The following is a 26,145-nucleotide window of genomic DNA, read 5'->3' as shown; positions in this document are numbered from 1 at the left end:
TTCTCCGGAATTAAATGGCACTAACTATCTTATAATAACAGTATAATAATGATAATAATGATGATAATAATTGAACACATCCTTATTCCTATACATATACTAATAATAAATAACAATACCCGTTTACAAACTATCATATCAGTATCAGCAATATCAAGTATCAATAAGTATAAAAAAAAATTTAAAAAAGCAAACAAAAAACGTGCAAATAAATATATAATATAAATTTTTCTTGCTCTGATTTAGTAACAGCTTGTTTTGCTCAGGGAAAAGTTTCATTAAAAACGAACTGACAGCGTATCTTAGTGGCTTATAGCATTAGCAAATGACACGACACGGCCAGCACAACTCACCAATCATGGGCTGTATGATGCCCTCGGCCACCTTGATGAGCTGCTGGTAGATCTGGATGGAGAGGTCGCTCAGCACCTGCCGGTACTCGGCCAGGTCGAAGTTCTTCAGACAGTGTTCGTTCTGCTTGCCGGTGTTCTGCTTCATGAACGTCTACGTGAAGGAACAAAGGAGTTTAAGTTGCCTGTCATTTTTGCATTTGCAGGCAAGTTGACGCAAAATAATTTTTTTTAAAAATGCCTGGATTACCTCATCGCCGCTGTACTGCTTCAAGCAGTGTAAGAGGCGGCTGGTGTTGGCCAACCAGAAGGACGTCATCTCGAAGTCCTCGCTTTTCTGCAGGATGAATTACAGAAAAAATAAAAAAGCATCAGAAATTTCAATCCAGTCCGACGACCAGGGACGGGAGAGCAGCCTCCACGCAGGCACTCACCTTGAGGACCTTCTTGATGTAGTTGATGGTGGAGGTGAGCAGCGACTCCACCTTCTGGTCGTCGTTGATGTAGTCGGCGTGGCGGATGCACATGAAGAGGATGTAGGCGGGCAGACACGGGACGGTGGCCGAAACCGCACTGGGCATCATGTCTGGACAGGGACCACAGGTGTTGGAACCGAATCACTTCCTATTAGTTCACCGTGCTCGTTGCTTTGATTGGCCTGCCATTCACTTTGCTTGGACACAACATCGCCTGGCTGCCTTTGCCCGAGCGTTTTACTCAAAAGGAGGCGCGGAAGCGGGAAAGGAAAGCACAAAAACCTGCGATGAGCATTCTGAGGAGCAGGGGTTCGTCCTCCTTGTTGTACTCCAGCATCCCCTCGAAGTCCTTCTCCTTCCTCTGCACGGTCACCTGGCGACTCAGCTCCGGCTTGGCCCTCAGCGCGGCTGCGGCCGCCTGAGCAGCTGGTTGAGGGGGGGCACAGCAGTGTTAATGTGGGGGTCACCTGACCGCACACAGCCGGAGCTCACAGCCCTCCCACTCCTTACCTTCCAGCTCCTGGACTTTCTTCATGTAGATCCTGAGCTGCTTCTTTAGTTTCCTCTCATTCTTCTCCAGCTTCTCCACCAGCTCCTTAAGGTCCTACAAGCATGAATGAATGATTTATTTAATTTACAGAGCACAATACTTAAATTGTGGGCAATCAACTGAAAAAAAAGAAAGGAAAAAACTTTACAAACAAGGTTGCACAACATGTTCTCTCATAAAAAAAATAAGCTAACTCTGTAAACGATAAGGAGTAGACTGAAGCCGAGGCTTATATTTGCCCATCCTCTACAATCCATGACATTGCCCAGAATATCATTAATACAATGCATGATTATAGCACGAATAACATGATTTAAGGAAGAAAGAAAAAAAAAGAATGAAACCAACACAATGAATCTGAAGTTGCTCCCCGTCCTAAGGAATGTCTTACCAGGTTGTCGTTGGTGAGCCGCGTGATCTCCTGCTGCACGCTGTACTCCACCTTGGCCTCGGGCGACAGGGCCGCCGTGTAGTTGAGCAGCTCCTGCTTCTTCTCGATGTCGTCTCGGAGCAACTCGATCTGAGTGTGGAGGGCCTCCAGCTCGTCCTTGTGCTGTCGCGACTGAGTCTGCAGCTGGGCCTCGAGCAGCCTGGGAGGAGGAGCACAACTGTCACCATGTGATGACTGCAGTTGTGTACTGTCACCTGCAGCACTTGTCTGTTGCCTTCGGCGACCTAAACTTCATTGCATATGTGATATAATCAGAAAAAACTTTTTTATAAACGATTATTTGACCAACTTGCTGCCGCCACAGATACTTTGGTACATTTTACAAAAGACAATGAAGGCCAATCCCTCCCGTTCACGTGCCAATACTACGCAACAAAAGTGGCAATCTACTATTTTGATGCAGAAGAAAAAGTGAGGAAGCAAAACAAATAGAAGCAAAAAAAAAAACGGGAACCTGGCCACTTGTTTTAGGCCCTGGTAGGCCAAACCAAGCTCCCCATCTTCATTCAAATAGCACCAGTCTGGCTGCGTGCTGGTGTCCAGTTTGGAAAAGCAGAGTGAGTGGAAAGAAAGCAGAAGCAGAAAGGTGAGCGATTGCAGAGGCAGTGGGAAACTCAAAGGTCAGTGCGAGCAGAAAGACCAAAGCAGCAATCCCCCCCCCCCCCCCCCCCCCATTTTAAAGTAATTAGATTCAGCACAGAACCCTACCTTATTTTTTATTTTTATTTTTTTTACAGTTTGTGATAAAGACTGATGGAAAAGATGAAGGAAGAAGCAGCATGATGGAATGATGTACATGGACTATGAACCATGTTTAGATGTGGTTTTAGTTAGTTAGTTAAGGCTAATAAAACAACCATTAGCATCACAAAGGCAAAGAGCTTCTCTGAACATATATATATATATATATATATATGTATATATGTGTGTCTATATATGGCCACTTACTTCTTGGTTTCACTCAGTCCTTGATAAGCTTTCAGGGCCTCCTCTTTGTCCATCGGCTCTTCAGACTTTTCATCAGACACATTATTGCGTTCCTAGGAGGAGATGAAACACTTTCCCAGTTTCTTTCCACTCACAGTCGCACATGTTTGCAACACCAGAAAACAAGCCAGAGGCCTCTTTACCGAGAGGTCGTTCTTCTCCAGAAGCTGCGCAGTGCTGACTATCTGCGTGCGCAGAATGATGACCTCCTCCTTGCGAGCGTCCAGCTCCTCGGTGGCCGCTTTGAGCTGACTCAGCAGGACGTTGTAGCCGTCCTGCAGTTCGTTGGACGAATTGTTTTGGGAGGCGCGTTCGGCGACGGCCTTCCTCAGCTCGTTCAAGTCGTTCTTCAGCTTTTTGTTCTCGGTTTCCAGCTCTTGCCGCTGTGGGGAAGACCGAACGAGTCACCGATGCCATGAAACTAGCTTTTTGAGCAAGTGAGTAGATTGGATATACTGCACATTCATTTTAACACCCTGAGCCGCTGGTCAACCTGTTACAGATACATTTCACACTAGCATTTTATAATGCAATTATTTATGGATAAGATAAGCACAAGACAGACAAACAAACCTTGAGGTTTTCATATGCCAGATCTGCAGTCTCCTGATCTGAGATGGGACTCTTCGACTCGGATCCCTTTTAAATGAAGGGAAATCATTTGTTTCACCACAGAAATCTGTGTTTGTTTGTTTTGTTTTTTTGGACAGAATAACTTCAGAAATACGACCCAAAGAAAATTTCTGAGTCGTGTTCCTGTTTCAAGACTGTCACCTTGCGCATGTTGATCTCCTCCATCTTTTCCACGCTGGCCTGCAGCCTCTTTCTCTCCCCCTCCAGCTCTCGGACCCTCTTCTGCAGCTTCATAAACAGGCCAATGTCCATGGCCGCCTTCTCCATCCCCATCTCCTGCGGTCGGGAAAAACACGGCATCAGGAAGTGAGCGTCACGCCACCCCCCCAGCCCGCTCTGACCTCGCTGGTCCGCTCCCGCCCACAGGCTCACCTCCACCAGCTGCATGGAATCCTCCGTGTCGCCCACCTCTGAGGTGGAGATGGACGGGTAGTTGGAATCTGACTCCAGGCTGCTCTGATTGGACGCGTTCCTCCTGTGGCCGGGGTGGAACTGGAAGAGGAGGAGACCATGACGGTTAGCTTGGCCATAGCAGTGGTCGCCTGCATGTTTATCCTCAACTTTGAAATGCAAAATCACACTAAACGGACTGAATGCCCAGCTCAGAGTCTCTCCTTGGCCTTTAGCGTTTAGCCTTTAGCCTTTGCCATTACAAGACAACACAGTCCAGTTTTCTCGTTTTCAAGTGCGCCAGGGCAAAGCGTCACCTTGGGGAGGGACACTTCCTCCTTCAGGTTGTCGTATCGCTGCTCCAGTCTGGAAAACTCCTTGAGTAGATTCTGGTAACGCTGGCGCTCCTGGTCCAACTCCTTCTGCAGGGTGGCCTCTTTCGGAGACGCAACGCTGCCATCCACTGGAATACATGAGAACGCGCAGCCTGAATCCTGATCTTAATGAAGGTGAATCCTTTTTGTATTGTCAAAGATATGAATTGTGACATAATCTTTTAACTGAACACAAAAAAGTAATAAACATGTCTATTACCCCTATGTAGCTCTTTATACATTGAGCCAGAACATTTTGATGGAACAACTCAATTTTATCAATCACAGATACAAAAACTACTTTTTTTTTCTCTTTGATGCTGGCCTTTTTATATGGACAGCTAATCAACTGCTAATTAGCCTTTTCTATATTATTATTAATGGACTTTCAACCAAATATAATGTAAGAACGAGTCTCCAAGATAAACTGGTGACACCAAACAACAAAGAGTTCTTGGTTTTTTTTTTCGCCTGCCACATCAAACAGCAGGCTGAATCAACTCTCACTTACACAACTCTCAGCTCTCACCTTCAGTCGAGTTTGATTGCTGCAGGATGCGTTGGTTCAGCTCCTCCTTTTCACTCTTGAGCAGAGTGTTCTCCTTCTCCAGCTCTACCACCCGCTGAAGACACACGGATACACACAGCACAGGGGTGACGCACTGATCATCACACCATCATCACTCTGTCCAGTCGGAAGCATCTGCGCTCCCTAATTCTGGCGTTATCAAAGAAATAAATAAAATAAAGAAGTCAACATCGTGGGCAATCATCATCATCATCATCATCACCTGCTGGAGGTCTAGTTTCTCTGTGCTGTGCTCCTCCTTCATCTTCTTCTTCTGTAGCGACGCCTCCTCAAGCTGCTCTCTCATCTTGTCCAGCTCCTCCTGCAGCGACGTCAGCTGACTGTCTCCTCCCTGAACCCGGGCGCGCTCCAGCTGCTTCTGCAGCTTCTCCACCTCCGAGCCCAGGGTGACGTTGACCTGCTGCAGCTGGTCGTTCTGGGTCCTCAACCCTTTAGACTGGGGAGAGATGGTAAATGGTTCCTCAATAGTAAAACAAATTATCATGATTTTTTTGTTTTTGTTTTTGGTCTCCTTATTGAACATGGTGAGAAAAGTGAGGTTGTGTAACTCTAAGTCTAATTCTAAAGATTTATATTTACATTACGGCTGTTAAGTTGATTACATATTTTAATTGCGATTAATTGCGTGTGTGTGTGTGTGTGTGTGTGTGTGTGTGTGTGTGTGTGTGTGTGTTCGTTTCATCTCTCTCGCACTCTGATACTAGATACCGACAAATATAACGTAAACAAATGTGATGGCGTTTGTCAATCGAGGTATTTTATTTTGAGAATTGACCGGATTTTCACGTGTCCTTCAGTGACTTCCTGTCCAGCTTGACGCGATCGCTCGCGGAGCGCGCACAATATAGACCAGACACCGAAACGATCGATGCACGGAGCGAACCGTCGACGAGTCTGGTCTGACCGACACCATCGGTTAACAAGGGCGCCGAAAGGAAGCGGGCTCCGGTCCGCGGCGCTTCCGCGGCGCTTCCGCGACCGGTGTGAACAACAGCAAATGCGCGTCTGGTCGGCGCGCGATTTTCGTAGGCGTGCAGCTTCGCGGCGCTTCCGCCTCCGGTGTGAACCATGCGTTAATCGCGCGTTAAAATAAAATTAAAAAATAAAATAAAATAAAAAAAATAGTGCCGCTAAAAGGAGTTTGAGTTAACGCGTTATTAGCGGTATTAACGTGTTAACTTCGACAGCCATAATTTACATACATCTCAAATGCCTCATCTGCTAACATCACGAGCTGCATAAGTAGTTTGCAGTGTGCGTGTGTGTGCGAGCGCGCGCACGAGTTCCAAACCTGATCGTCCATCTTCCTCTGCAGCTGAACAATCTTGTTCTCCATGCCCGTGTTGAGCTTCTTCAGGTGCTCGGCCGAACGCGCCTCGATCTTCAGCTGCTTCAGCTGCCGCTTGGCTCGCACGCGCCTGAACGCGCACTGGATGACGATGGCGGCGGCCCGTGCCCGCAGGAACTTCTTCCTCTGCAGCCAGCCGCGGACCACCTTCTGGATGATCATAGCCTTGTGGTGCAGCAGGAACTGCGGTGGGGGAAAGGTACACACAGACAGGAACGGGTGTCAGACCTTCCACGGGAGAGAGAGAGAGAGAGAGGTGGAGACGATCCAAGACGTTCCCGCTGAAATTGACGACGGCTCGCCGCCAGTTCTCTCAATTCCAGTGAATTGAATAAGGGGCCGAGTGTCTCCAAAAATGGCCCGAATGGAAAAGGTGGGATACGCAGGGCCTTGATTGTAAGGGGAACCACACAAGAGCAAGTGCGAGTCAATTCTTTGTTCATTCTTTGTGTACCTCCATGTAAATCCTCCGTGTGTACATCCCCCTGGTGTAGGCCTGGATGGTGATGACGGCCTGTCTCACTCTCAGATAGGCCCGTCGATCCCTCACCATTCGATACTGTTTCTGACATACGATGGCCGCTTTGTTGAGTCGCAGGTATTCAGCATATCTGAAAAGCAAAACAAATAAAACAGAAAAAAAATCTCAGTGGCAGTAAAGGCCAAAAGAGTTTGAAATTCATTCATTTTATTTGATTTGATTTCAATACAACAGCAGGTGCAAATGCGTTTAGCAAGGGAAATTTTGTTTTAGCTCACAGTTCTCATTACCAGTGATAGTGAACACGTCAAGTCAGAATTTCGCAACACTTCCGGGGAGGAGAGCTCTCACCTGCGCGCCAGGTATCCTCGCCCGTATCTTTGCAGCAGGGTGACAGAGCGGCGGATCTTTCGGTAGCGAATTCTTTGCAGCCACCCTCGCACCGTCTTTTGGATCTTGATGCAGGCCGAGCGAAATTTGTCCGCCCTGAGCTTCTCCAGGTACGCCACCTGTCCAGCCCTGAAGAAGATCTTGGTCTTGCCGAACTGGAACATGTCCGGGTCCTTGGAGAGACGACACAACAGATTTAAGACATAAAACTAGAAAAGTGTAAACACAAATGGCCTTTTCAGAAGACCTCTCTTTCGTGAAAGCACTTATTCAAGAATGTTGCAAATATACAAATAGCATTCGTTAGCCAAGAACAATGTTCTCGTACTTTTCCCAAAAAACAGTGTCTGCTAACATTTCTCACCTTAATCAGAGTCTCCAGCAGGTTTTTACACACAAGCTTCTTGTCTGGTGACATCATGTCCTTTTTCTTTAGCAGCACTCGATACCTATTGAAGAAATCTGGGTAGGTCCACCTAGGAGAAAGACCGTGCTGGGTTTTAAGTGCAGTTTGTCTCGTAACTAACATTTCCTTTTTTTTTTTTTTTTTTTTCATCCTTCTCACAGAAACACGGTCTGACGGAACACTTGAGAGAACTTTAAATAACAAATAAATAAAAGAAATAATCTTTCTATTTGGTTCAACAACAAAACAAGCCTCTTTTCTAGAAAAACCGTCGAGGGCTTGGACTGGGTTAAAAACAAAATATCTGCATCGTGACTCTGAGTCAGTTTCAGGTCGCCGTCTCGCCAAGTCAACACAAAGACACCTTGTCTGGGTTTGGACTGGGTTTCGCTGTACAATCTAAATTCTCCTGTATCTACTTTCTTGAACGATTCTTGGAAAGATCACTTGAGTGAATAAGACACAGAAAGCAAAGAAGACACACAGGTCGGTGTGAAGACAATCAAGGGAAACTAGCGAGTTATCAAAACGCTGAAGGGCTTCACTTAAAGCCAGAGGCAGAGAGTTGCTGCTGCTTCTCATCTCTCTAAGGACAACATGAGGCTTCCTATGAGACGGAGCAGGGCAGAAAGAGTCTCAACAAAGCCGTCTCACCTGGACGGATACCCGGCTGCGCTGATCCGGATGGTCTCCAGGACTCCGCAGGCTCGGAGCTGCTGCACCGCCCGCCCGGAGTCGAACCTGCAACGGCAGAAGGTGTCACTTACAGAACAGCTTGGCTGAACGTTTCAGCTAAAAAGGCACCTTTGACGATAAACTTTCCTCCCACCTTATCCTTTTCTTTGGCATGGCGCACCCCAAACAGGGACGTGAGCAGAGCTGGAGTGCCTTTTCAGCTGACTAACGGAATGCATTAGCAGCGAGCAGGAGTTTCGCCCAACATGTGACTGTGAACCTTGATTTAATTTACCAGAGCTGCAGTGGAGGCTCTGTGTCTAGCGATATTGGTGGATAGGTTCTACACTGTTTGTGAAGGGCAGAATGAATAAGGTGACAATGCCAGTACGATGCCACTCTATGCTGTCTTTATTTTTAACAAGTGTCTGTTTATCAGTACCAACAAGTTAAACAGCTTTGTTCACTTTCCTAGTTTTCTTAGACTGCATTGCAGACTTTTCAGCTTCATATGAGTCCGGTCACATTTAAAGAGTCCCGTGCTACCAATATACCCGCATACAAATAAACAAATAAATACAGCACCTAAGGTTGCTCCAGAGACACAGATCCTCAGTTAGAAAACCACCATGCTACATGAAGACCACAGGTGACTCACGAGAAGGCTTCCTTGTCATCGTTGGGTTTTATGCAGCGGACATAGTGAGGAGTGGTCGCGTTCAGGGTCTCCATCAGGAGGTGGAGAGAGTTGCGGAACTGAAACGGGAGGAGAAAACCGGGAGAGACGTGAGCGCACTCGCACTTCCGCGGCCGCGACGAGCAGAGAGCGGCGGCGGGACCGAACCTGATGTCCGACCGTCTTCCTGTGATCCTTGTTGGGAGCTTTAGGCGTCGACTTTGCCGAGCGCACGTTGATTTTGGACTTGGAGGGGACCGGATCGTCCTTCTCATGAAACAGATCAGCAACCATCTGGAACTGAGAGGGAACAAACCGATACAGTTTGAACGAGCTTGCAGTTGGGTTGCTAAAGGGGCATTACACACCATTCAAAGTCACATTTAAATATTGAAAAAAAAAAAAAAAAAAGCATTATCCTCAGCAGTCAGCATGAAAAAGCAAAACAAAAACAAAAAATACTTGCGAGGGATTTAAATATTTAGTTTTAAATAATACAACTAAGCTACTCTATGTGTTTTAGGAGTTCATATAGCTTATATAAAATAAGTAGGCCATTGAAATAAATAGCTTTTTTTCCTTTTTTAACATTTTTCAGAAACAAAATTATTGTCAAGGTCTTTGTTTTGTAAAGTGTATTGTTGTAGCTCTATGCAGACATTTTAATCACACTTTGACCCGGTCGGCCAAACTGGAGCAACCAGAAGTTCAGCGCTCGGCTTCAAGCAGCGAGCGTGATGAGAAGGGGATCTGAAGGGTGAGTGAGCACAGACAAAAGCTCTGCCCCACTTTTGTCATCTTTTGTAACTCTTCTTGGAGGGAAGCCAGCACCCGACCCGTTGTGATATTAAACTGAGGACGAGGCAGGAAAAAACACGTTCCCAAAACAATCTTTGAGAACGGAAAGGGATGATTGTCAACAGAAGCCTCGTCACCAGTTCGCAGAGGGAGATCAGCTTCTCGTGGATCAAGGATGTAACGTTCCAGAATCAGTGAGTCATTTCGAATGACTTCCTTAAATGTACCTATTTATCTGCTGTGTGCTCTCGTCTTCCCTTTTCTATTAATACCAGTGATGATGTCAACCTCCGTGAAAGGATTCTCACCTGGCTGGCCTTCAGGATGTTGATCTGCTCGTCATAAACGGTGTCTCTGTTCTTTACCAAGAAGCCTTCACACTGATACTCCACCTGCAAAACAACAACAACAACAACAACAAAAAACAAATCAGTGTCATTCCATGCGCTCAAACAGAGATGCCGCCCTAACGCTCTGCCGCTTCGAACAACAGCTGATCTCCATGGAAACAATTACGTGTAAAATGTCGAAGTTAAACCACAAACACTGACATGAAATGAAGTAGACAAAAGTAACAAATCGAGATGGAATCAAATCTGTTTTATTTATCTGCTAAAACTAAGCTTTTTTGAAAATTTAAAAACTGGCAAACCCCTGCTAAAAACTAATTAAAACTAACTGAATTGTACGGAAATAAGTCAAAACTAAATAAAACTAAACTAAAATGAAAATTCCAAAAGTATTATAACTCTGGACTAATTTTCCAATCAAGCACATGTTACGTCTTTCTATGCTCTGTTGGACGTCAACAGAATTTGGTTTTGCCAAAACAAGGCAGTCAACGACAATGTGACCTCCAGGCGTCATCACCAACAAGTGTCATAGCCTGTCTGCGATTGATGTAACTTCCTGGTTGGGCTGCGGCACAAAGTGCGGATGAGGACAGCATGGGATTTTCTTTCTCTTTCTACAATAGATGAGCTCTAAAAAAAAATAAAAAATAAAAAGAACTCTAACGATACCACCATCTTGCATCGTTAATGGTTAAATCCAAGAGAGAAATCTGCAGCAAGAGTTTGGAACAAAGTTGCCTGGCTCATTGTTCACAAAAAAATAAAAAATAAAATCACATAACATGAGTTTGTACCTTCAGAAGCAAACATGCTTCACCGGGAGGAGGCATACATGTACAGTAATTACAACCGTGCGTCAGTCTCTTCTGGCTGCCCTCGTGCAGCGTTGGGCCAATGAGTAGACTGGGCTCAGCCACTTAACATCCAACACTTAATGAATTTTCTATTCCTATTTTCCTGTTTACAATAATGTGTCACAAAGTGCAGTACAGCCGTTTCCATTGCCTATGCCATAAAGCACTGCCTATGCTCTCTTGCTCCACTTGTTGCACTCATATTCCACTCATCATCGGAATCTTGAGTGCAAGAGAGCAGGGGATCGGATCGCCATCGAGCCCCACATCCCCTCTCACCTTATCAGCAAAGTGAATCACGATGAAGGAGACGTTGGACATGCGAGGCTTCTTAAAGTGTGCGCTGCTCGAGTGCTGCTTGTAGAGCTTCTGGGCCCAGTTCTGATCCGTTCCCCTCGGCACCTGAAAGAAGGGGTGAGATTATATAACCACCGCGGGGGGGAAATTAAACTTTCACTGAGGCTACCTGCGCTCTGAATAAGGGATTCATCCCTCTCATGCTGTTCCACATCATCACCAGTTACTTCAAAACTTCAAAGACGGCCCGGGACCAACAGAGAGGCAGAATGAATAAATCATCAGTTCTGGTCGAGGAGATTTAAATGGGATAAACATCCGGAAAAAATAAATAAATAAATAAAAGGATGCTCCAGTCACCAGAGTTTTATACAGTGAGGCGCCTGCATGGGAAACTTGTAGACTTATTGAACTAAAAGCTGATGATATATTTACCTAGCACGCATTTAATTAGTGGAATTAATATTGAAGCAAGTTAAATTTAGCATTACGCTGAAGTAGGGATCTGCGCACACAGCCTGATTAAAGACGTTGCTGATAATAACTGATGTTCAGGACCAGCAAGTGGGTGTTGATCCTTAGGAATCAGCAACTCTGTGGTGTTGAAGAGTCAAATCGCACTAATTACCGAAACATTGGAAATTTGTTTGCGGCAATTTGACCCCCGGGGAATTATCACGTCGCCAGGAGTCTCGTTCCCTCATCTCTCCCTGGTTGGTGACATCAGCCCCAGTCAGGTGATGCTTTCGTCCCTGGGGACCGCCTTGTTTTTGTCCCTTTCAGAGCATGTGGAGGGTCTAGCAAGGCTTTGGTTTAAATAGAAGGGGAAAAAATAGTATTGTTGTGGGAGGATGTAAGTAGAGGGCTAGCTATAGAATTTATATATTTTATATGTTTAACCATGCTGGGCTGCTCCACCGGTCCGTGGGATGAAAAAATGGTTTTTAATAACCCTTCAACATAAATAACATGATGAGCATTGTTTAGATTATCCTTACAAAAATCATTAAAGCCCAGATTATTTAATTATTTCTTCATCATCATATTATTATTATTTTTTTGTAGATTATTATTCTCACTTTGCACTCTTCATCCAGCAGGTCCAGGATGCCGAGCTTGGCCTCGATCAGGTCAATGCAGGGCTGGTTGTCGTAGAAGTCTATCAGAGTCCAGGGGATCTGCTCTTTCATGTACTCCTCCTGCTCCAACTTAAACACGTGCTGTCGGCGGAAAAGAGTGACACCTTTCTCAGACGCCGAGGAGGCGAGGCAGTTTAGGCGAAGAGAGAGAGAGAGAGAGAGAGAGAGAGAGAGAGGGAGAGCGAGAGAGAGAAAAAAAGAGGACGCTGCTCACCGAGTTGAACTGCTGCTGAAGTTTCTCGTTGGCGTAGTTGATGCAGAACTGCTCGAAGCTGTTCACCTCAAACGTCTCAAACCTGCGACAGGAAACGGGTTCAGACACAGAAACTTTAATCAGCATGGATCAAAGAAGTTTTGGAAAAAATATGCTAATATAAGCTATGCTAATGTTATTTCTTTACTTTGTTTAAACTGTTTAACCAAGGTGAGGTCATTGTATAAGCCTTCCAAGTTTCTGACAGGAAATATGTACATATATTGCTCTATTTTATACTTACATGTGCAAATAAATGATGGTTATGCTAATTCTAATCTAAAGAAAAAAGGGTTTAGGATTGTGAGGCAGAAAAATGAGGCTGTTTTAGATGTTTTACTTCGTCGCGGAGGTCAGTTAGCTCCTAAAGGTTTTGCTCTTTTACCCGTAAATGTCCAGCACGCCGATGAAGGAGTGCTGCTTCATCGAGGTGTGCAGCGCCATGTTGATGTGCTCCACAATCCAGTCGAACATGCGCGCGTAGATGTGCTTGGCGAGCGCGTCGCGGGCGTTGTGGGCCTGCTTGTTGGTCATGTTCTTCACGTAGGTCTCCGAGGCGGTGACCAGCTTCCTGTGACACAGCCAGTGCTCCATCTGCTGCAGCTCCACGCCCAGGAGCCGGCAGAAGTGCTGCAGGTGCGCGTCGTTGCTCTGCGCGAGGAGAGAAAGGCACGCGCTGACCAACCGACTCCTTCCGCGAGAGGTTCCCATTCTCGAGTCCCGAACTCACGCTCACGTACCGAGATGCGGCAGGAATCTCCGTCGCGCTCCGAGCAGATCTCGACGTTGCCCAGGTGAAGGATGGAGGCGATGATTTTGAAGATGGTCACCTGACTGCTGTCCTTTATCCCTGAAATCACAGAGACCTTGAGCTGGTCGGCAGAGACTGGACGTTTGACATATTTTCAAGAGGGCGAGCAGGAAGATAGCAGAAATAAATACGTGACAGCTGAAAGAAAAGGACTTTGCCTTTGTGCGTAGCGATTGCCATCTGTGCCATATTACTTTTAGTGACTCTCGGTTCAGAAACTGGCTGCCATAAATCACAACTGGTGGGAACAGAGGCCGTTTCCTTGTGGCACACGCACAGCGACAGCAGGGGGAAAAAATCTTCCAGACTCAGCAGCACTTTGTTTGGTTTAATTAATTCATTTTTGACAGACTCTTCCTTTGGAGAGTCATTTTAAATCTCTGTCAACAAGCAGGAATCACACATCCATAAGTCATTTCAAATGGAGCTCGCTGAGCGAGGAAGATGCAAGTCGTGCTTCCTCGGCTTGCGCAACACCTCCCTCAGCAGTAAAAAGATGAGAGGCACTTTTAAAGATAGCAGCAAGCTCGTAAAACGACTGAAACGCTGCATTGTTTTGGGCTTTTACGCAGTATGCCCAGTCAAGCACCAACTTAAACTTGGTAGCAGACACAAATGGCCTCTTCAAGTGAGTTTATTTCAGTCGTTTTCAATATGCTACATGCTTTAAACATTAAACAAAACAATACAATGTATTTCAGTACTAAAATCTTTTTTTTTTTTTTTTTTTTTAAAGGTTTCTTCTATGAAATACAGGCTGGTATAGACCTGTTATAGTCCTCAGACCTTACAAATGACTATTTTTACTGGTGGTTTTATGGTTACTTGGCAGATGAAGTTCTCCAAGCCAGATTAATTTAAGTTTTGTTTTTTTTTGTTTTTTTCAGAAACAGAGAGATGTTAAACATTGCAAAAGAAATATTTTCATCCATCAGCTTGTTTGGATACTTCCTCACTCATCGAGTATTGGTGTTGTCTGAAAATTGCTTTCCTCACCCAGAAGCGTGAAGGCCTCCCTGGTCTTTACAAAGTCTTCTGCATCATTCACTCCCTCAATGAAGATGTTCTCGCCCAAGGACGTGTAGATGAACTCTTCGGCGCTGGCTGAGAGACACAAAGGGCACAAATTGCGTCAGCCGACATTGGCAAAAAGAAAAAAAAAAAATACCACAAAAAAACCCTCTGCTCCACGCTATTTACTGGAGACGCTAGTGTCACGACATGTCTTGAATTTATATTTCCCTGAAGATTCATGTGGTCTATTGTAATTTTTTCTGTTAGTCCCATATCCTTGTTTCAATGTGTTTTTGTGTGAAAGGTAAATAAGGGGGGTGAACACTATAAGCTGTTGCTTCCCTCCCTCTCTTCCGGAACAAAGGGTGAGTTCGGTTCATGTAATGGCATGAAGTTTTCAAGCAGTTGAATGAAGTTTTTTGTCGTGCAGTTTCTTTACTTCCTGTTTGATTTTGTACTCACTTTCTTCCTCTTGTGCCTAACCCAGACTTCACACCTGTTTAATTAGTCTCCCCCGCCCTGATTGGATTGTCCTCACCTGATTCACCACCTTGTGAGTATATATAGTCTGCCTTTCCCTTTGCCTTGTGTCATTTCGTCTTGTTCTCTCCTGCCAAGGCACCAAGTTGGTCCTTGTTCAGTGTTGCTCAGGTTTAAAATTGTGGAAAAAGCTGAGGCAAGTCTTTTCCTCCATGTGAGAAATCTTGTGTTTTCCCTTTTTCAACCTGCTTGTGAGTATTTTATTTGCGCTAGTCATTTTTTTTTTTTTTTTTTTTTTTTTTTACTTTTTGAAACAAATGTTTCAAACTTTGTCACCAATTATTGAATCATGAGTTACATTCATGATAATAATAAAAAAAATAAATAAAGATAAAAAATGTTTATGTAGCTTTTAAAGGTGCACATAATCAAAGAATAACAATTATGACATCTGCTGTGATTGCATAATAAACACTGGAGAGATGAAGAACAAACATGGTGTTAATACTAAAAGTGTTGGTCTTGAGAATCCGTTCAGGGAGCAGGATGTTTGAATGTAACTTTAAACTACATATCAAGTTAAAAACCAAAAGTGTCATCTGCATATTTTTTTTTTCTTCAAAGGTTCTTACAGCAAAGCTCTAAATTAGTTCAATTTGAAACTGGGACGCTTTGCTTCATGTGTTTGTTTATTTATGTTAGTATTAAACATTAGAGAGGAAAGTGGGATCAAAGCACTGGGGTTGTGCATTTCTTAAAACATCGCAGCTGGAACCTGTGGCCTAGAAAAAAAAAATGTTCATTTTGATACACGATTTAAAGACAAACTGTCAGTGATGGTGAAATTATACTGATCTTGCAAAAACCATACAAAATGTGACCGATCGTACCAATACAAAGCACGTGTATGTCTCAGAGATATGAGTGGCTGTGGGACTTACAGAGGCTCAGGTCTTTAAACTCTGCCAAACTGGAGGAGGCGCACAGCTGGTAGAAGATGTGGTAGTTTCTCTCTTCTTCAGCCTGGGAGAAAAACAGCACAAGTCTAACAAACTTCTCAACGCAGACCTGAAATGGTCAACAGATCTGTATCTCTCCAGACAAAACTGCCAACCACTTATACTGACCTGAAAAACCACCCGCGACTTCTCCAACAAGTACGTTCTCATGTTGGCCCCGATGATGTGGTAGCGTCGGCTGAAGCCAATCTGGATATATTTTCCAAAGCGACTGCTGTTGTCGTTTCTGGTGGTTTTGGCGTTTCCAATAGCCTTGGAAAAAGAGCAGAGGGTTTGTTTTAAGAGTTCAAGCAAAGGAGATCAATGTTGCATTAGGTAATTAGGAAGTAGGAGTGAAATACAATCACTTCTTTTGCTTTTTGCTGCTGTCATTTACAAGAAAATTCAGCAAGACCAAACTACTGACTAAGCTAAGCTCACAACCATTACCTTGGCAACATGTGTAGGCATAAAGCAAACATCCGCTTACTTCCATGATGGGATTGGACGCGAGCACTTTCTCCTCCACGTTGGTGTCGTTCGCCGAGCCGCCCACCGTGGCGAAGAACCGCATGGCGTACTTTGCCGAAACCGTCTTGCCGGCACCGGACTCTCCGCTGACTATGATGGACTGGTTCCTCTCGTCTCTGCCAGACGGACATGAAGCGACACAGAGCGAAGGTTTCATCTTAACCACCTGAGCCCAGACGATTCACACTGAGTCGACTGGCGGAGCGGCAGCGACGAAGAACGTGAACATTTAAATCTGCCTCTTTTCTAATTTGATATTGGAAATATTTATATATATATAATGAGTACATTTGTTAGTCTAGTCCATAAACCATCTGAATTCAACATGTGTGTTTAAGCCCCATTGCATCTGTGGGCATCATGATGCTCTCACTGCAATCGCATTGACTGAAACCATCAGATTATACAGGGAACGACTGCAAGACCTTTAATCATCCACCTGCATCCAACAGCTAAAGAAACCATTCCTTTACTTCACACGGTCTTGAAGGATCAATGACGTTTCATCTGATGAGCAAAGTGAAAATCAACTCAAACATCCCCGTCGCGGGTTGAGAGCCGACCTGGCCATCTGCTTGTACGCTTCTTCAGCCACAGCAAATATGTGAGGGTCCATGTCCCCCATGTTCTGCCCGGTGTAGGCGTTGATGACCTCCTCGCCGTAGATCTGGAGCTGCTCGTACGGGTTGATGGCCACCAGCACAATGCCTGCAAAGACGCAGCGCACACACACACACACAGCTTACAGTCTCCGGTGGACCGTTTCACTTCTGCTGAGTTCACCGACAGGCTGAAGACGCCTTGTTCTTACAGAACATGGGCAAATTTTTGCCAATGTGGGATCATGTCATGGTGAAAAGATGTTCACTGGATGACACGATAAGTACTGAATATTTTCTTAGAATCACAGGAATGACATTTTTAGACAATTTATTGGACATAACACAAAGAAATGACCCGTATTGGAATAGATTTCAAGTAGGGGGAAAGGAATGAAAGGAGTATTACTGACCACAGTACGTGTAGATGTGGTTCGACTCAAGGAAGCGGACCTTGAGGTTGTGCAGGACGGCAGGCTCGTGCAGGTAGCTGAGAGCCGTGAGGTCATTTTCTCCCACCAGGATGTCAGGGTTCCGGAGGAAGGGAAGAGGGTTGCTGTCTCGACCCACCGGGTACTCCAGAGACTGAGGCAGCGTGACAGACGGGGACAACGACTCAAACTCTGAACAGCAGCGTGAAACCAACAAAGTTAGTTCTTTCTGCCAAAAACACAGCCAGGTCACTTTGGGCCTTTTAATGAGTGAAACACAAATGCAGTGAGATTCTTACTGTAATTATTACTTTTTTTTTTTTTTTTTTTTTCTGGCCGTGTGTGTGTGTGTGATAAAATACCGTCTCATCCTCCAATTTCAGGTGAATGACTGGTTGCCCTTCCTTGAAATCCCTGATGATCTCAGCAGCCTTCCACACCTCCTCTGGATCCGGAATCCAGACCCGAGTGAACTGAAAAACACATCGTTCTGCTCATTCACCGAACACTGACGTTGAACACATTGTCACAGTGCATTACAAATATACATATATACATATATAAATACATATATACATATATATATATACACATATATACATATATACACATATATACATATATACACATATACACACATATATACACACATACGCACATATATACATATATACACATATACGCACATATATACATATATACATATATACACATATATACATATATACACATATATACACATATATACATATATACATATATATATATATACATATACATATATACATATACATATATATATATATATATGTATATATATACATATATACATATACATATATATACACATATACATACACATATATATACATATATACATATACACACATATACATATATACATATACATATATACATATACATATATATATATATACATATATATATATATATACATACATACATAAAAAATGTTTTGTCTTCTCGTCTTGTCACTACCGGCAATCCACAACAATCAAATATTTATTGTTTGTATCAAATTGCACTGATATGGTAATTCACCATCTTCAGGAGTGAACTTGTTCACTTGCAGGTCAGTTTACCGTGGGCTCTTTCCCAGATTGTTATGTGAAATACAGTAAGTCCCATGCATTTGCAAGACGTCCCATCTGGACAGGATGCAGTAACCAGTGTATAATTTCCTTTAAGCGACACTGCCGTTCAGCGCAGCAAAGAATAGAAACAGTGAAGCGGGAGCGCCTAATAATGAGTTCTCGGCAAGAGACGTGAACGTGGTTTATTTCCTCCTCCCGACTCTCCTCCCACTTCGACCTGCGCCTCTCACTCTTCAGGATAATGAACCGTAATTAACAGTTCTCTCTGAAGTCCTTTATCAGTTTCTGTAGATTAATCCAGCATCTCTTCGCGATCAAAGGCATCGTTAGCACCTCCGTGATCCCCGTGTCTTTGGAAATTACAGCAGACCAAAACACAGTGTTCCACGACGACAAGCGAGTCAGTTCAGAGCAATGGACGTCTCAAGCACGGCTGTGATTCTTTTTTTGTTTGTTTTGATAGGCAATTCGTTTGCACAATATTTTAATGTGCACCTTGCATGTTCACGCGGTCATTTTCTTTTTGTTCACCATTTGGCCATGCAAACCTTAGCACAAAACTTTGCACACAAAAACACAGTGAGTGGAGAATCCATCCAAATATTTCCACTGTCAGTTATATTTAATTCAAAGTAAAGCACTATTATTGGGAAATGGATCAACAATTTGAACTAGTTCTGATCAGATTTAGCCTGAGGAAACTTGCAAGACACGCATGTCCCTTGTCTGAAGATTAACTGTGTGTGATGCTGAGTCATTGAGATGAACGCGTGATGTGCAGAAATCCAGACCGGTTACGCAGGATTTGGATTAATGTTCTCCAGCTCAAAAATCTGGGAGCGCAGAATTGTATGATGACACCAAAGGGAGGAAATCGTTTGTCTAAAGCAGGCTTTGGCTCAGAGAGGGTTTAGATGGTCTGCATGTGGGAGAAGACAATGCAATCCAAGTCTGACCGGAACACATGAAGAGACACATGAGAAGAGTGTAAATTTCACTGCAGTGTCAACATTGTGAATGTGCACCAAATCCTTCCTTGCAAGGAAAATGTCATTGATATTCAAAATTGTGGATCATTTTTGTTTGTTTTTTGTTTGTTTTTTGTAAACTTTATTTCTGACAATTTCAGATACAAGAACAAAAGTTACTAAAAATAAATGAGATAATATTTTTTTAGCATAGCTTTTTTTTTTTTTTTAGCAGAGCTTATCTAGTCCTATCCCAGTGTTAACACATATCCCAATTACAAATGATAGGAAAGAAAACCAATACATGTGATCATCGTGTGGAGGCTCCAAGTGTGAAATAAGGGAACGGCCACTTCGATGTGACCGTGATGTTCTGAGAATGGCTGAAGCCAAACAGAGTTGTTTTAACTGTTCATCTGGATATTGGAGATTTAATGAGTGGAAGTTTGAATTCGCTTGACGTTGCCTCTGTCATGTGACCCGCGGGACTCCTGGGAGCTCTGTGTCTTTTATTCAAATGCTTGGTGATTTCCAGGAAGGCTGATTTGCATTTTTGTTTTTTTTATCTCAACTCCAGTTAACTTAAGGCTAAAAGGAGACACCAACAGAGGCACAGGGACAGACTGACTTTGGACCTGAAGGAGGTAAAAACAGTTAAACAAACATGTTTGTCTTTGTATTACTTATGTACTACAAAGGGGGTAGGATTTAATAAGCTTTAGCTTCCTCCTACTCCTTTATTGAACTTGTAGACAATCTGTTGCTAATATCCTTTATGATTTATCTGTGTAATGTATGACCTACATTTTTCAAAAATAAAAAAATATTCATTCATTCATTCATTCATTCATTCATATTTAAATAGATAATTTCAATTAATTTTAGAGCTTTTGAGATCAGATTTTGGGCTTAATTAAAGTCTGAATACAAAAGTCAATTACAAATATGCAGTAAAGGAAACATATATAGTGCCTCTTCTGAAATGATTTCATCGGTGAACGGTGACAGTGTGAGTCTGAGTATCTCTAGTCACGCGCCATGTCGGCATCCTATCCACTCTAAGCTATTCATTCATTTCTTGTGCAGCCAGACACAAAAGCCCATCACGAAAGTGGATCCTCATGTCTGTTGTATGTTTATCTGGGACACTGCGACCGGCCGCCCAATGACTGTGCAGCACGACGTCTGCATGAGCGTCTCAACAAGCAAGGCAGACAGGAATGGGGACACGGGTGAGGGTAAACATTCCATGCATAAACTAGCACTTAAAAATGCTCTCGTGTACACCTCAATTTTAGCACTCCACGTTGAATGGAAATGCAAATATAGCTGGGTTGTATTTCTCATGACTGCATGTGTGAGGGACGTCTCCTCGATTGTGGCTTCCATTCATTCTTACATCATTGAGGTGAGAGGTACTAATGAGTACATAATTGCTAGAAACAAAAGCATAGAACAGAATCCAATCCTATATTGCACTTTGAAACAGACAGAAGAAGTTATTGGGGAGAGCACACTTCCTGGCATGCACGCATGCAAACTTCTGCTGATTGGAGTCTGACAGACTCTGCTAATGCTGTTGATGTGATGTATGAGGAAATAAAATACTTATATAAGTACTACCTTCCAAAGGCATAGAATGAATGAATGAATTGGCACGTTTGAACACACTGCACGATAAGACAGTTGTTGTGGTTTTTCTGTGGTGGTCACATGGAGGCACCTGCTCAATCCTTATTTCCTCACTTGGTTGCAAAAAAAAAAAGAAAGAGAGAAATTGTTGCTTACTGTATACTGCTGTAATAAATAGCGTCAACAAAAGTGACAGTCTCGCAACGGGTGGGCCTTTTATCACACTGCGATTGGACGGTTGCTCTTTTTTTGGGGGGAGGGGTACAGCAAACTGCCATCTAGCATCATGGGGTAAGTGAAGTGGAGCCAGAAAACCGGAAGAACTGGTTCATTCGACAGGTTGGGGCTGAAAGACTGGGCTGTTGAAAACAATAGAATGAATCTCAATCAAAGGCAGGTGAAAAAGAAATGCCATGAAGTTCAATGGAGTTATTTTGCCACTCCTTTTTTAATTTATTGTTTGCATATTTTACAATAACGTGTCTCAAAAAACATTGAAGTAAAAAAAAAACGAAAAAAACAAACAAACCTGGAGTTATTTTTCTTTTGGTTATTGATTTTCTTTCACAGATGCATAGTTTCCCACAGGTGTCTGCTGGAGTTGCTGCTTCTTCAGAAATCAGAACTCCTTGCACTGAGCTGGACACGCAGCTATGAGGTGGACACTCGATACGTCGGCTTCAGGTTTCCATGTGAGGGGGAAACGGGAAGCTGCACAGGTGAACTCTCAGATGTCTCCGCCCATGACGTGGCGTCAGCACAATGACATCAGCCTCTGGGGAGGGTGGCAGGAGGGGAAGGGGAAGAGGAGGACGAGTAGCGGGAGAAGGGGCGGGGTTTTCGCAAGGTGTGCCAGGCAGGAAGCGGCAGCGACTACCTGCATCTGACGAGGAACTTTGAGCCGAAGTGTCGGCGGACAGGCGGAACTAAAGGTCGCTACTTCAGCTCGGGGGAGTGCAATCGGTCTGCAGGGACGGCGCCACGCAACACATTTTCCAAATAAGTCAATAATTTGAAGTTTAGTTTGTCTCGGCAGCACTCCTCTTTTTTTATTGATTTTAATTTAGCTTCACACATCTGACTTGTAGATTTTCTGGAAAAAAAAAAAAAAAAGCATTTCAATTGACGCATTTATTTCAAAGTTCTGCCTTTGCTTCTTTTAATTCTGAACACAAGATCACTTCATCAGGCACTGGTAATGAACTAAACCTATTTTCTTTCCTGATGTTGGATTTGCAGTGGACGGTCAGAGGTGGAGGGCGTTCATTTGCTTCTTCAGAGTGTGCGGCGCTGCTCTGAAAGTGTTAATATGCAGGAGACAAAGAAATAGCACAATGTCGGCTCACTCCGGATCAGTCCGGCCCTCAGATTGGCCCCACATGTTAGTGATTGACAGTGCTATAAAGTCCTATGACCTGCTGACCTGCTATATATGATCAGAAAACCTTCAGCTGAGCTGAAGGTTCTTTCAAAGAACCAGGGGACATTTGACACTGGCTATGATTCGAGATAGAGATACGGGGATGTAAAGTAAGCTGGACACGCACTGATGGAGGAAAAAACAAAACAAGATTAATCCAGCGACCTCCAGAGATTAGCTGAGAAACGGGACAAAGAAGCATTTTGCTCTTATCCTGCTCAAAAAGGAACAAACAGCCTCAGATAATGAGTCAGCACATTGCGGTTCAGGTTGAACCTCAGCGTAGTATCACCAAGCACAGACACAAATACTAGACATGCTACATTATTTTTATGCCGTCAGTAAAATGCCAGCGGTGCGAGTATGAGAAATCTAAGGCCCCGGCTGAGACCGACCTCAGCCGAGCTACAAATGAAACGGGGGGCAACACAGCAGAAACCGCTTGACTCAAATCAAAACTGTGTGACAGCGCTTGACACCCGGCATTCTCGCGTATGCAAATAAGATGAGCCGAGGCGGGCAACTGCCGAAGCTGCAGGGCCTGCGAAAGACTCGTTCGCAAACCGCGGAGAGCATCTCTCTCCGAGCCAGACTCCGTGAGTCAGCGTCCGACACTGAGCTGAGGCAAACCAGATGGGAGGCGCAGGATTGGTCCTTCTGGCCTCCAGCTCCGGATTAGTTAGTCTCACAGTGGGTGAAGAGACTTTAAGTGGCCCGACTTAAATATGTGCAGTCCAGAAGGAGGATTACAGAGCCGCTGTCCGATTGAAGGCCCTGCCCCAACGGAACTCAGCTTATTTGTATTGTCCAAAGCCCGACTACTAACCACTCAAATCTGCCAGGTCTCAGTATTACTTTATCCTTTTAATATAATCACTTTTTAATGTCTGCTTAATACGGATATGTTCAATATTCAAGTCCATCTCTATTCTTGTGTCCCTGGGCTCTCCATCAGGCCACCACAACAGCAGGTGTTTGACCCCGGAGTGCACAAAAAACATCAACAGGGATGATGATGATAGTTTCCTAAGAGGCCTATCCATGTGATATCAGTTCCCTTTGTGATATCAGAAGAAGCCGATCCAGACGTGTACGTTTCGGCAGACGCTTCCTGAGTGGAAGAAGCAAAAAGCTTACTTGGCAGACTGGAGACGCATGTTGTTCAGAAACTCTGTGGACAGCTGAATTTTGCACTGCATTTGACATTTTTAAAAGCAGTCAAAAGATTTGCAGTGTTCAAATTGTCAAATTGTATTTGTAACGCCAGATTAATGTTGTAGGTCCGACTACTAGAGAATGCGCAGTACAGAATTCTGAACATGTTGATTATACACACACACACACACACACACACACACACACACACACACACACACACACACTTAGTCATACAGATGGCTGGAAACGTACATCTAAATGACCATCAAAAACATGACAGACACAGTGGATGTTTTCTGCCCATGCACACTTTATCAGTCCTGCACCAAACTTGATTTTCGAAGCCAAACTGTAGGCGACTCCAGCCTGAGTGCACGTGCAGTGGTTTCAAGATTTCATATCATCTACTCTGAGGCAATTTACCATTATACATGCAACTAGGACCAAAACCCTCACAGTGCTAGATGCTATATGATGGAACGTGCCTTTATATATTGTATCAAGTTGTTGTTGTTGTTGTTGTTGTTGTTGTTGTTGACAATGCAACTAATAGTAAAATAGATGTGCTTTCGAAATTAAATTGTTGATTTCGCATCAACAATTGCATATGAGATTCACCACTTGCGTCTCCGGAGCTGTCAACACCAACTTGCTGCTGCTTGCCCCTCGCAACTGAGTTCTGCATTGAACTCCATTTAAAGAAAAGGGGGAGAAAACGCACATTTACGGCAGCGTGTCCTTGACGCCAAACAATCTGTCAACTGCGTGATTCCCAAGAGCTTCTCCGACACGTCCACAATTCGGCTTACATGTAATCTAAATCACTGTTCTAATGACCGATACTGTTCAACCTTTGGCTGACACCTACGTCAGTCGAGCGAAGAGAGACAGGTGCTCCCCGTCTGGAGGTGTAACAGACCTGGTGTTGTGTTTAGCCCGTGAACTGAGTGGGCAAAGCTAAAAAAAAAAAAAAAAAAAAAAAAAAAAAAAATGCCCTTCACCGAAAAGGAACACAAGCTTGGAGGAATGAGTTTGTAGCCGACGTCAACAACTTGCACCGGCTAAAGTATTCACCTGGCAGAGAGAGAGAGACGTGCAGGTGCACTGCCAACTTCCCCGCTCTTAGGGTTTGACGTTACGTCACATGCCGGTTGTGTTTTCCAGGTAGAAATATGGGCTTACCTTCGTGTATAACTCGTTCACAGACATGGTCCCCCTTTTTCCGCCCTACCTACCTAAGCGAACAAACTACAGAGGTTGTCTTGCTTCTCCCATTCAAAAAAACAACAACAACAAAACAATCCATGTGAAATAGTCTAGGCGGAAGTTCCCTGCTGGGACACTGGTGAACTTTCAGTCCTCATGTTCCCGGTGCGGACAGGTGGAGTTTCGGTCCGTCCGCTCGGCGCCGCCTCGGCTCTCGGTAAGCAGGTGTTTTTGCTCCTTCTCTTGTTCTATTCAAGTGCCGCGAGCTTGCCGCCGTTACATATTCCCCGGGTTGAAAATATAACTCGCCAAACGCTCCAAATGTGCTTTAAAAAAAAAAAAAGTAATCTCGTTCCAAGCGAGAGGGAAGAAAGCGTACTTCCTGACGACGCTGCGTTATCTTCGAACGCACACACAACACCAACTGGACTACATGGGCACTGCAGCGCGGAGCAAAGGTTTCCAACGTAAGGTGCGGGAGCCCACAAACGGTCCCGTCAGACAGCCGACCCGTCCCCACTGCCCGAGCTTGACCTGCGCATGCGCATGCGCGAGCCTGACCTGCGCACGTCACTTAAAAGGAGTTAACCCCAAATATGCCTGTTGATAGATAGATAGATAGATAGATAGATAGATAGATAGATAGATAGATAGATAGATAGATAGCATCATCAACATACTAATTAAAGTAGGCCTTTGAAAATAAATGTCCCCAAGTTTGTCATTGTAGTATTGTAGTTATGTTTTTCCGCTGTCAGCATAACATAAACATTATTTTGGGTCAAAATAGATAATCAAACTGTTAAAAACGTAGTTAAGTAAACACAATTAAACTTAAAATTGAATTTTGTTCAGTGAATTAAACTGCATTTTAATAGGTCAACTGCACAATCTATTTGAAAGAAAAACTGAATCCTTGGTTAACAGTCGATGTGTTCGTGATTCTCTGTTCCCTCGATTTTCTCTGTCAGAACAAGGTGCGTGTTGGAAAATAATCAAGGAGAGAACTCTTATCAGTTAAGTTGTGCAATATGGACAGGAACATGCTGATCATGTGTGCCTTGAAGCATTATAAAAAGTTGTAGTTATTTGACCATTAACCCACAGAGATCAGCCTCTGGTCCCCGGCTTCAAAGAGCACTGACAGACAAAGATAAAATGGACCTTTACCTTGCAATAAGGATTGTACTTATTGGTCATCCTGCCGATGGAGTTGATATATCCTCACTGTTTGTCAGTTTCTCCTGTTGTTGAGCATGTTGCGCTGCATTAGATCATGCAACTGACTGCGGACTGCTGAATAGCTCAGATC

The 26,145-nt window shown here is 44.0% G+C and overlaps 1 protein-coding gene across 2 annotated transcripts in view; it reads right to left on the bottom strand.

Moving 5' to 3' along the window:
• Positions 1-26,145, bottom strand: part of myo5b (myosin VB) — a 29,732-nt gene extending 3,587 nt beyond the window's left edge. The window contains exons 1-35 of one of the 2 annotated variants that reach the window (XM_076029830.1): positions 26,004-26,145; positions 17,697-17,807; positions 17,317-17,488; positions 16,868-17,012; positions 16,264-16,420; positions 15,903-16,046; positions 15,717-15,798; positions 14,278-14,385; positions 13,211-13,320; positions 12,856-13,121; positions 12,432-12,513; positions 12,158-12,298; positions 11,061-11,183; positions 9,883-9,966; positions 8,945-9,076; positions 8,759-8,856; positions 8,080-8,166; positions 7,384-7,495; positions 6,981-7,192; positions 6,603-6,759; positions 6,092-6,331; positions 5,003-5,236; positions 4,741-4,834; positions 4,155-4,300; positions 3,820-3,939; positions 3,589-3,723; positions 3,388-3,453; positions 2,958-3,197; positions 2,776-2,867; positions 1,768-1,966; positions 1,337-1,430; positions 1,109-1,252; positions 785-936; positions 601-687; positions 354-504 (exon numbers count right to left, since the gene is read on the bottom strand). In XM_076029830.1, the coding sequence (XP_075885945.1) occupies positions 354-504; positions 601-687; positions 785-936; positions 1,109-1,252; positions 1,337-1,430; positions 1,768-1,966; positions 2,776-2,867; positions 2,958-3,197; positions 3,388-3,453; positions 3,589-3,723; positions 3,820-3,939; positions 4,155-4,300; positions 4,741-4,834; positions 5,003-5,236; positions 6,092-6,331; positions 6,603-6,759; positions 6,981-7,192; positions 7,384-7,495; positions 8,080-8,166; positions 8,759-8,856; positions 8,945-9,076; positions 9,883-9,966; positions 11,061-11,183; positions 12,158-12,298; positions 12,432-12,513; positions 12,856-13,121; positions 13,211-13,320; positions 14,278-14,385; positions 15,717-15,798; positions 15,903-16,046; positions 16,264-16,420; positions 16,868-17,012; positions 17,317-17,488; positions 17,697-17,807; positions 26,004-26,033 (4,747 nt within the window). In that variant the 5' untranslated portion in view covers positions 26,034-26,145. Of the gene's footprint in view, positions 1-353; positions 505-600; positions 688-784; positions 937-1,108; positions 1,253-1,336; positions 1,431-1,767; positions 1,967-2,775; positions 2,868-2,957; positions 3,198-3,387; positions 3,454-3,588; positions 3,724-3,819; positions 3,940-4,154; positions 4,301-4,740; positions 4,835-5,002; positions 5,237-6,091; positions 6,332-6,602; positions 6,760-6,980; positions 7,193-7,383; positions 7,496-8,079; positions 8,167-8,758; positions 8,857-8,944; positions 9,077-9,882; positions 9,967-11,060; positions 11,184-12,157; positions 12,299-12,431; positions 12,514-12,855; positions 13,122-13,210; positions 13,321-14,277; positions 14,386-15,716; positions 15,799-15,902; positions 16,047-16,263; positions 16,421-16,867; positions 17,013-17,316; positions 17,489-17,696; positions 17,808-24,809; positions 25,301-26,003 lie in introns of those variants that run through there. The other variant, XM_076029831.1, reaches the window with a different exon arrangement.

The sequence above is a fragment of the Nelusetta ayraudi genome, unplaced genomic scaffold, assembly GCF_046127955.1.
Source record: "Nelusetta ayraudi isolate G7.1 ecotype Tasmania unplaced genomic scaffold, CSIRO-AGI_Nayr_v1 ptg000026l, whole genome shotgun sequence".
Classification (NCBI taxonomy): Eukaryota; Metazoa; Chordata; class Actinopteri; order Tetraodontiformes; family Monacanthidae; genus Nelusetta; species Nelusetta ayraudi.
This window is presented reverse-complemented; position numbering and strand designations above follow the sequence as displayed.